The following is a 10,313-nucleotide window of genomic DNA, read 5'->3' as shown; positions in this document are numbered from 1 at the left end:
TGGCGGAAACCGAGAATAGAGGCGACGCCCTTGCCCGAACCTAACATGGCCACTAAACCCCGGCTGCCGTCGCGGCGGGCGCCCTCTCTGACCGGAGTAAAGATGGCCGCCGCGGGCGGTGCAGGCGAGAGGCGGGCGCGAGGGGTGGGCTCGGGTCTCCACGCCCCCTGTGCCCAACCTTCCCGGCGGGACGCTGACCCGGGGCCTTCCTATTGGTCGCCTCTCGTGGCGAGCCCGGATTGGGCCACATGGGGACGGGGTGGGCCCAGCCGACCAATAGCGATGGAAGGACTGGCGCGGGGCGGGGCCCCGGCCGGCGCCGTCAAGTAGCCCCGGGAACGGCCGGCTCTTCGGAGCCGGTGGGCGGCCGGAGGCCGGAGCGCTCGGCCGGTTCCCGCTGGACCTCGGCCAGTGCCCGTGCGGCCGCGTTCCGCAGCGCTGTCCACGTCGGCCAGCCATGCGCCCGCCGGCCCCGGCCGTGCTGGGGCTGCTGCTTCTGACGCTGCTGTCGCCCGGCGAGGCCACCAAGAAGCCGACGCCCTGCAAGCGATGCCGGGAGCTGGTGGACAAGTTCAACCAGGTGGGCCGATCACCCCGCGGGGACACGAGGCCAGGGGTCTGGCCGGGGTCGCCCCGCCGTGGACCAGGGTCACCCCACCATGGACTAGGGCTGTCCCGCCATCTACTGGGGTTACCCCCTCCGTGAACTGTGGTCACCACACCAGGGACCCAGGGTTGCCCCACCATGGACTGGGCCATCCCACCATGGATCTGGGGTCATTCCACCATGGACTGGGTCACCCCACGATGAACTGTGGTCACCCCACCATAGACCGGTCACCCCACCATGGACGGGGTGAGGCAGCAGTGCTGAGCTCTGTGCGGCCATCTCCCCGCAGGGAATGGTGGACACAGCAAAGAAGAACTTTGGTGGTGGAAACACGGCTTGGGAGGAAAAGACGCTGTCCAAGTATGAATTCAGGTGGGCGCCCTGCTCTTACTGGCCCAGCGCCTGCCTTTGGTGCCTGACGTGTTCCTGGGAGCGTTGACAGACACAGAGCGTCTCTTGGGGCTTGTCACCTGTCCTTGCCCGGGGCTGGCACGCTGGCTCCTGGCTGGCCTTTTGGCTCGCACACTTGTCCCACTCGCCCTCCACTCGGCAGACACGGTGGTTTCTTAAAAACATAGGTGGCGTAGATCCCTCCTGCCCCCCCACCCCGAGCCCCGGCCTCCTCCGGCCCCATTGCAGGGCTTCCCCTGGCACACCCCACACCCGAAGTCCCACCGTGAGGACGGACAGGCCTCCCTGACCAGCCCCACCCTCCATGTTTAGTTCTCTGCCTGGCACTGACTACCCCTGGCCCCAGTTGGGTGTTTGCTGAGGGTCTTTTTCCACTGAAGCGCCACTGTAGTCGTGGCCTGGCCGCAGGTGGGGCCTCGGGACATCCCTGGGGAGTGGACGCTGACCACTGAGGTGCCCCTTGCCCCGGCCTCGCCGTGCTGACGGCCTTGTGTTTCAGCGAGGTCCGCCTGCTGGAGATCATGGAGGGCCTGTGTGGGACCAGCGACTTCGAGTGCAACCAGCTGCTGGAGGAGCACGAGGGGCTCCTGGAGACCTGGTGGCTGCGGCTGTGAGTGCCTGCGTCCCCGGGGACCAGTGCCAGCGACTCCTGGCTTTTGAAATGATGTCAGGTTTAAAAAGCTACAAAAATAGTAGGGGTTTCTTCCGTACCCATGTTCCCATCCTTTATCACCAAAGTGCGACCCTCCAGACGAGGGTGTCAGCTGGAAGAGTCTTTTGGCGCCCAGACCCTCGTCTCCCAGATCCCACGATCCTCAGAAGCACGTTACATGTTCAACTGTGTTTCTGTTTTGAGGAAATCTGCCGCGTGAGATTTACTGAACACTCTTAAAAATCCTCAGGAAGAAGAAGTATCCTGACTTATTTGAATGGTTTTGTGTGAAAACACTGAAAGTTTGTTGTGCTCCAGGAACTTATGGGCCAGACTGCCTGGGTGAGTTTTCTGCGGGGACTCGTGAGCGTCCTGTGTGTTTCCGGTTAGCCCTGTCGTGATTCCCGGCTGGGCAGGAGCTCGGGTGGGAACGTGGGCCCTGTGCAGCCTCCTCCCAGCTGCAGAGATCTTCGCCTCTGGGTGTCTGGTCCCAAGTATGCTCCTAATTCAGGGCTCCACAGACCCCTGGTCGCCCACCTGGGTGCCGCCCTCTGGGTGCGGGGAGGTGTCCATAAGCAGCGAAGCCCGTGTGAGAGGCCGGGGCCAGGGGCGTCCAGCCTCCGGGGGTGAAGAGACTGAGTGAAGCCATGGCCGCCGCCCAGGCGTCACCAGAATGTTCACGTGGATCAACTGGGCAAGGGGCATGATGCCGGCGCTCAGGCCCCACCCTGGCCGAGGCTGCCCCTGCCTGTCCCGCCGGTGTGGCGTCACAGCACGGGCCCTCACTGTCCCATCCTTGGCCCCGTGTCCCGCGTGAGGCGAGCCGACGCGTCCTCCAGACCCCTCGCCAGCGTGGGGCTCCTGCGCTCCCAGACAGAAGGGCTGAAGCGGGACGCAGAGAGCTGCCAGCGTGGGGCTCCTGCTCCCAGACAGAAGGGCTGAAGCGAGACGCAGAGAGCTGCCAGCGCGGGGCTCCTGTGCTCCCAGACAGAAGGGCTGAAGCGAGGGGTGCGCTCTGAGCGGGCTCGGGGTCCCCGCAGCGTGCCAGGGCGGGTCCGAGCGGCCCTGCAGCGGGAACGGTCACTGCAGCGGAGATGGCAGCAGACAGGGCGACGGGTCATGCCAGTGCCACCTGGGGTACCGGGGACCGCTGTGCGCCGACTGCATGGACGGCTACTTCAACTCACTGAGGAATGAGACGCACAGCATCTGCTCAGGTACCCAGAGCTGCCTGTGTAGATGGGAGGGGGACCCGGTGACCGCTGACCCAGGCTTCTGGGAGCTGAGGGGGAAGGCGTGGGCCCTTGTACGACGTAAGAAGGGACATGACAGGACCAGCAGCCAGGAATGGTCTCGCTTCCTGTCTCCAAACAAGCCCCAGGAGGGACGTGTGAGTTGCTTACCCGCGATGTCCTTCTGGAGAAGGGCTCGGAGGGTGGACGTGTGAGTTGCTTACCCGCGATGTCCTTCTGGAGAAGGGCTCGGAGGGTGGACGTGTGAGTTGCTTACCCGCGATGTCCTTCTGGAGAAGGGCTCGGAGGGTGGACGTGTGAGTTGCTTACCCGCGATGTCCTTCTGGAGAAGGGCTCGGAGGGTGGACAGTGTGGCACCTCCAGCTGTGTGACGTCCACGCTGGTCCCGGGGCCCCGGACCTGCACCTGGGGTGTTGGCCCAAGCTTGCTCTCCCCACGGCTGTCCCAGCAGGAGGCTCGGGTGTCCTTGGGCGCAACTCGGGGATCAGAGGCTGGTGTCCCCGCTGTCACTCAGGCTTAGGGTCTCGGAGTGAGCAGAGGCAGGCCGAGTCTGGCCACGTCAGGGCACCAGCAGGGTGGGGAGGTGGCCCAGGTGAGAACCGGGACAGCGGAGGCCACGCAGTGTGACCTCCTGGCCCCAGGTCCCCGTGTAGAGGACGTGCCGTCTTGGTCACCCTGGTGTCGGGTAAGGTGGGCTCTCCCACCTGGGTCTTCAGAGGTGCCCTGGCTGTCGTTCTGGGCGCCCCCGTGAGTTCTGAGATGGGCCGTCGGGTTGCACGGGTGGAGCCTTCTCGGCTGTGATGGGCATGCTTCTCCCTTCTGGTTGGGGAGGCCCATGCCCTGCTCGTGAGGCTGCGTCAGCCCAGGATGGCGTCCTCTGACGGGGTGTAGATGTGCAAGTCCAGGGAGGAAGCCATGAGGCGCACCCTGTCTCGATGTGTTTTCTCGTTGGTTGTCACTGATGTACAGGAAGACCTTTTGGGCGTCAGCAGTCGTGTTGAATTCTCCCGTCAGGGTTGGCGGTGAGGCTGCACTCCCTTGGGCATCCCCGTGGAGAATGTGCTGGGTGCCTGGGAGGCCAGCCTCTCCGATTCCTACCCCCAGGCCTTTCCCGGGCCCAGAACGTCCACGCGTGTTGGCGGGCGGCATGCACACACCCAGCTGGGTGTGGGCTCCAGCATTTGGGAGGCTACCTCTGCCAGGTTACGAGCAATTCCTCTGGAGTCCTCGTTTGCTGAGAATTTTATCACCCCTGGGCGTGGAAATCCCCGTGTGTTCTCTTCTCTCGTTAAGTTCAGGGATGTTGTGAATCACACGAGTTTCTCTGTCGTTGAACGTATCTTGCTCCACTGGGATTTTTTGCTGGTTTGCGGTTTTTGTTTTCACCCTATGAATGTCAGCTCCTAATTTCCGAAACGCCCTTTGCATCGAGTTCACTCCTGAGACGGGATCCCCACGTACTGATGGCCATCCCCCCTCTGCCTTCCAGCCTGTGACGAGTCCTGCAAGACGTGCACAGGCCCTACCAACAGAGACTGCGGCCAGTGCGAAGTGGGCTGGGCGCGGGAGGATGACACCTGCGTAGGTGAGGCTGGCGGCTGCCCTCCCCCACCCCTTCCCCCTACTCTCTCGTGGCGTGTGCGCAGCCCCCAGCTACCCTCAGGACACCCCACTCCTGCCCCCTGCCCCCTCTGACTCGTGGGGACGCGGCCTCCGACGTTCCAGGCTGTATCGTACCAGCCGCGGCGTGGAGGCTGGGCTTGCCTGCCTGTGGGCTGGTTGCTGTACATGAACCCTCTGTGGCCTGGACTCTGGGCTGGGAAGGTGGCCCCTGTCCCCCGTCCTTGCCATCAGGTGGCCCCGGTGGTCCTGTTGGCTCAGGGCCCAGGAGGGAAGCCTGGGACTTAGGCCCAATCGTGTGTCCTCGGGCCCTGGTTTCATAAAAGAGACAGACGTGGGGTGGGGGGCTCTGGCCGGCAAGTGGACACTGCAGGGCGTGGGCAGCCTCTGACTGTGGTGGACTCTGCACGGCCCCTCGGTCTAGAGGCCCTAGCCGTGGCGCGTGGCTCTCCCTGTCCACCGTGCCCAGCCAGCTGGGGCCCCGCCTGTTCCCGGGGTGTCTTCTCCTCGAGCTGCAGCCCTACAGCCCGGCCGCCAGCATCTCGGCCCTGCCCGAGTGCACGCAGGCCCAGGTGCTGGCGGGGGCGGTGGGAGGCGTGAGGCCTCCCGCCAGGGCCTCGGTTTTGGTCTCGTTCTCACAGCTGCTCAGCTGCAGGCAAGTCGGGGGCCTCACGTCCCACATTGGACGGGGAGGGTGGGGCCCCCCCCAGCCCCCCCCAGCCCCCCGGCCCCGCCTTGGAGCTTCACCGAGGCCCCGGGGAAGCACTCACGGGTCAGCCGCTGGTCCCACCTGCACGCGGAGGCCCCCGAGGATGACTGACCGTGTGTCCCCCACGGCGGTCCCTCTGGCCAGCGGTCGGGGCGCGGCTGCCGCCCACAGCTGTGCCGTCCTCTCCAGATGTGGACGAATGCGCGGTAGAGCCGGCCCCCTGCGAGGAGCAGCAATATTGCGAGAACCTCAACGGCTCGTTCGTGTGCCAGGGTGAGCGCGCCGCCCGGCCTGCCCGCTGCAGCACTCCTTCCCCCGAGATGTTTGCGGTGTGTCTGCAGGACCGCTGTATGCTCTGCCTACTTAAAACACTGAAGGTGGCAACACAAGTGATAGATGTTTCCTGAAGAAGAATCAGAGAATTCAGATAAGTTGAAAAGAGTTGACCAGCATCCAGTCCCTGGGGAGGGCCCCTGGCAGGCCGGTCGAAGCAGCGCTGGTCTGAGCGGCGCCTTGCTACCTGTCTGTTTTTCATTCAACGGTATCGTGACCGCCTTTGCACGTCACATTTCTGTACATAGTGGTAATTATTTTGGAGCACGCTGTTATTTCACAGTTTCTTCAACAATCTGTATCTTTGAATATTTGTCATACACGGTTTCCCACAGTCACAAACTTTGAAGACCCCCGTAGGTAAAGCTTTTTACATTCTTCATTATTTTCTTTGGATGAGTTTCCGAGTCGGTCAGTTCAAGGGAATGTGGATTTTAGGGCCACCCAGCCCCCAAAAGGTTGAAAGGTGGTGCCGATTCCTCGCCTTCCCCCCCACGTGCCCCCTCACCGTGTCCGCGGCCATGCCGTCCTGTCCCCATGTTTGTGGACACACAGCTTCAATGAGACGCCCCCAAAGCATCACACGTTCTCTGCCATTGTTGGCACCAAGCTCCTAGCAGTGTCACAGCTGGAGGCGGGTTTTGTTTGAGAGAAGACGCTGCCCCCCATCCTTCCCGTGACAGAGGTCATGGAGGGGCCCCATGCCTGCTGCTCCCGCAGCCCGGCCTGCACCGAGGTCCCTCAGCAACACAGGACCAATGGTCAATCGGTCAATCGCAGCTAGTGCGCACTTTGCCTCAAGCGCACGCTGTCTGCTCCCCAACGCCCCCAGGATGGGGACACTGGGCTCTCCCGGCCGCAGAGCCTCCACCATCTCGTGTGTGGTTTCAGGTCACACTTTGCCCACAGGATGGGGGTCTCATGTCGTCATCTCCTCCCCTCTTGTTTCCAGAATGTGATTCCACCTGCGTGGGCTGCACAGGGAAGGGTCCTGGACAGTGTAAAGAGTGCCTCCCCGGCTACTCGAAAGAGAGCGGCCAGTGCGCAGGTCAGTGGGCGCATCTGCGTTCAACTTGGGGGCGGGAACCTTCCCAGAGGCCATGCGCGCTGGTGGAGACGGGACCCTGGGCTGCAGACGCTGATTCTCACGCGCCCATGGGGGTGGGGGCTGAGCAAGGGCCTGCAGGCTCCGTCTGGGCGTCCACCTCGACAGTCGAGCCCGGCTGGAATCCGGCTGGAGAACCACCGGGCTCCCGCCCTCACGTTTGCCTGGACCGTCTCTTCTTCCCGCCCCCGACGGCCTGGCTCTGGGGCTCCTGTTAAATCCTCCCCTCTGTCTCCTTTCTCTAATGGGATGGTTCCGTCTCTGCGCTTCCTGTGTGTGAGGGAATCATGACGTGTGCATCCCTCGATCCCCGGTGTGCATGTTTGCTGAACGAAGTCACCTGGTCAGTGGAATGTGTTTATTTAGACATTGACGAGTGCTCGCTGGCGGAGAAGCCCTGTCTGAGGAGGAACGAAAACTGCTACAACACACCCGGGAGCTTCGTCTGCGTGTGCCCCGAGGGCTTCGAGGAGGCCGAGGACATCTGTGTGCAGACGGGGCCGGCGGGGGCCGGTGAGTGACCGCTCACCCCACGGCCACCCTCTGCCCTCTGCCCTCTGCCCTCGGCCGCGGGGCCTCGGTGCGCTGCCACCTGTCCCCAAGTTAAGAAATTTACACAAGAAGTGGCCCTGGGATGATGGGAGCCGGGTTCCTGGAAGGCAAGAGCGTGAAGTCCTCTAGGGGACGAAGCCCCGGGGGACTCCCTCTTGTATGGACGGAGGGAGACGCAAAGGAAGGTCAGCAGACGGGCCGCCAGCTGAGCAGGCCCCGGGTCCGCCTGAGACAGACGTGCAGGGAGGCGGCGGGAGGGGCAGACGGCTCCACGGGGGCTCCTGGGAGCCGTTTCAAAGCGCCACAGACCCGGCGGCTTCAACCCCAGAGGCGCGATGTCTCCCAGTCCTGGGGGCTGGATGTCTGAGATCAAGGTGTCGGCAGGGCTGCCTCCCCCTGAAGCCTGTCGGGGAGCATCCTTCCTGCCTCTTCTGGCTCTGGTGGCTGTCACTCTTGGCGTTCCTGGGCTGGCAGCTGCGTCCCTCCAGCCTCTGCCTCTGTTTGTCACATGGCCTTCTCCCTGGAGCCTGTGTCCGAAGTTCCCTCTACTTATAGGGACACCAGCCATTGGGTCAGGGCCCACCCCAGTGAGTTCTTAACCTGCTCACCTGCAGGGACTTTATTTCCAAGTAGGGTCACGTTCACAGGCACCGGGGATTAGGATGCCAACCTGTCTTTTGGGGGGACACAGTTCTTCCCACAGTCATCTCATACAAGTTCTAGAACAACACGGAGAACAGGAAAGAAGCCACGTTAAAAAAGACAATGGCTCAGAGTTTTCCCAAAGCAGTAAGACTTGGGAGGTTCCAGAAGCTCCCTGGGTCCCGGCAGGATAAAGAGAAGCTAATGCACACGTAGACGCCCTGTAGGAACCGAGGGGCCTGACGGTCAGCGAGGGCCGCGGAGGGGCCGCAGCCGCACACTGTCTGTCCCCACACATCACGCAGGCTGTTGTCTCGTCCCAGCTGGTTCTGGGGGCACCCCATCGGCTCCCATCGCCCGTCTCTCCCACAGTGGTGTGGCGGCTCTGGGGTGCCGTCGGGACACCCCAGCCGTGGGGTGCTTGGGGCTGCTGCATCCAGAGGGAGCCTGGCGCCACCCCACGGCCATGGGCAGCGTGTCCACGCGTTACCACGGCCCCAGCGCCCGCCTCATGCCCGCGTCCTCAGGACCTTTCGTGCTAGGATTTTACGGACCGATCTGTTTGTTTTCTGACAGAAGTCACGGAAGCAAGCCCAACACAGCCGCCGTCCCGGGAAGATTTATGATGTGCATCCAGGTCAGAAGTCACACCCGCCCTTTAAATTATCCAGACTGTCGTCCTGGACGTGGCCCTTCATGTCACACCGTCGCTCCAGGGGAAGCTGCTTTCATTGAAAGGGCTGATGCCTATTTGACCCTTCAAGCTGCATTTCTTGGTTGTTCTTAAACAGATTTGTATATTTTGATACCGTTCTTTATAATAAAATTGGCCGCTGAAGGCAGTTGGGCAGACAACAGGTGTGCGTTTGTCCCCTTGGAAGCGTGTGGACCTTTAGAACGGAGCTTGCCCCGTCCTGCTGGAGCCCCCAGGCCTGCGGGGGTTTGAGGCAGCACAGCCAGGCTGTCCCCAAGGGGCTCCTGCCACCACCCCCCAGGCTTGCAAGCACCATCAGAACCTTAACTGGGTGAGTTTCAGGGCCCCACCTTTGGGCCGCTAGAGTGTTGCCAGGGACCCTGGGGGCTAAGCTGGAGAAAAAGTCAGTCGTGAGCCCCAGGGCCAGGTCGTCACGTGGGAAGAAGGCTGCATGGACCCCCCGCAGCCCAGCCCAGCCCGTTCCCACCAGTCTGTGTGGCGGTCAGACCGCGGCTTCCGCCCCAGCCCCCCAGGGCTGCCCCCCAGTGAATGCCCAGTGGCCACCACCCCACCCACTCCCCTCGCTCATGCTCCCCCAGCCCCTCTGGCCTCCTGTCCCCCCCGCCCCAGCCAGGCCTCACGTCATCCCTGTAAACGTCTCCCACTGTCCTGGCGCCAGTGGCCATCCACCTGTCCCCGTGCTGCACCTGTGCTCTCCGAGCCCGAGCTGGGCCCTCTCACCTGGGCACTGGGACAGGGCACCTGCAGGTGGGACTCTGCCCCAGGGGTCCCTGCTGGCCGCACCCCGGTGCGCCTCGGGCTCTCCCCGGCCTCTCGTCTCTGCCACGGCAGGGGTGGAGCTTCCAGTGCCAGGCCCGGGGGGGACCCGATCCCCTAGAGGGGGCGTGGAGTCCAGTGGGCTCAGCCAGGCCAACGAGCAGCACGGGCTGCAGGCTGCTGTCGTCTGGTCCAGGCCTGGGGGTCCACACTGGGGGATGGCCAGTCATCAAGCTGCCACAGTCCTCTCGGAGATGGACATGGCGGTGCAGGCTGAGGGGCAGGGCACATGGGAGGGCGCGGCCACCAGCGGGGGTGATGGGCGTGACGGCTGCGTGTGGAGGGCAGCGAGGGGCCAGGCGGAGATGAGGGGACGGGGGTCCCTGGGGAGCCTGCAGTTTGGGGGCTTCCAGGAAGCCATGTGGGCTGGGGCCCTGCGGATGGATGTCAGGTGGGTGTGGCCAGGTGCGGTGGAGGTGCTGACCAGTGGGTGGACGAGAAGAGGGAGGCTTCTGGCCTGGGGCGCCTCAGGGAGGCACGGCTAGAAGGCTCCCAGGAGGTGGAGAGAGGGGAAGCCTTCCCTGTCAGCTGGGGGCGGGGGCAGCTCCAGGCCAGGGCGGGTGGTCCCTGCCCGGCTCAGGTCCTGCACGCGGGGCCCAGGCTCAGGTGCCGAAGCCATCCCGCGGGTGGGGCCTCGTGACTGCACTGGGGAACTGACCCCCTCTCCAGCTGGAACCGGATGGCCCCCGTCCTCACTGCAGGCCCTGGGACCGAGCGCACGGTCCCTGGGTGGCACTGTCCCCCCACACACGGTGGGGTCACCTGGGTGGCTGCCCTCCCCCCACCGGAGCTCTGTGGGTGCCATTGCCCCCTGCCCCCTACAGGTGGCATCAGTAGGTGTCCTGAGGGGGCCGGAGAGTCACTTGGCAGTGGGGAGGGGGTGGGCCCTGCTGCT

The 10,313-nt window shown here is 63.9% G+C and overlaps 1 protein-coding gene across 2 annotated transcripts; it reads left to right on the top strand.

Annotated features, from left to right (window-relative positions):
* The first annotated feature begins 307 nt into the window (after positions 1–307).
* On the top strand, positions 308–8,742 carry CRELD2 (cysteine rich with EGF like domains 2). Of its 2 annotated transcripts, none has more exons than XM_073788035.1 (10): positions 308–580; positions 900–982; positions 1,521–1,631; positions 1,924–2,015; positions 2,714–2,890; positions 4,416–4,511; positions 5,400–5,528; positions 6,541–6,636; positions 7,060–7,206; positions 8,464–8,742. In XM_073788035.1, exons 1-10 carry the CDS (start codon positions 458–460, stop codon positions 8,511–8,513), a joined length of 1,104 nt encoding a protein of 367 aa, XP_073644136.1. In that variant the 5' UTR covers positions 308–457; the 3' UTR covers positions 8,514–8,742. The 2 variants fall into 2 exon arrangements, with proteins under 2 accessions (XP_073644136.1, XP_033721689.1); XM_033865798.2 differs by having other exon boundaries at positions 309–580; positions 5,445–5,528.
* The last annotated feature ends 1,571 nt before the right edge of the window (positions 8,743–10,313 follow it).

Source organism: Tursiops truncatus, chromosome 11 (assembly GCF_011762595.2).
Source record: "Tursiops truncatus isolate mTurTru1 chromosome 11, mTurTru1.mat.Y, whole genome shotgun sequence".
NCBI lineage: Eukaryota > Metazoa > Chordata > Mammalia > Artiodactyla > Delphinidae > Tursiops > Tursiops truncatus.
The sequence above is the reverse complement of the archived record's forward strand: the minus strand, read 5'-3'. Positions and strand labels throughout refer to the sequence as shown.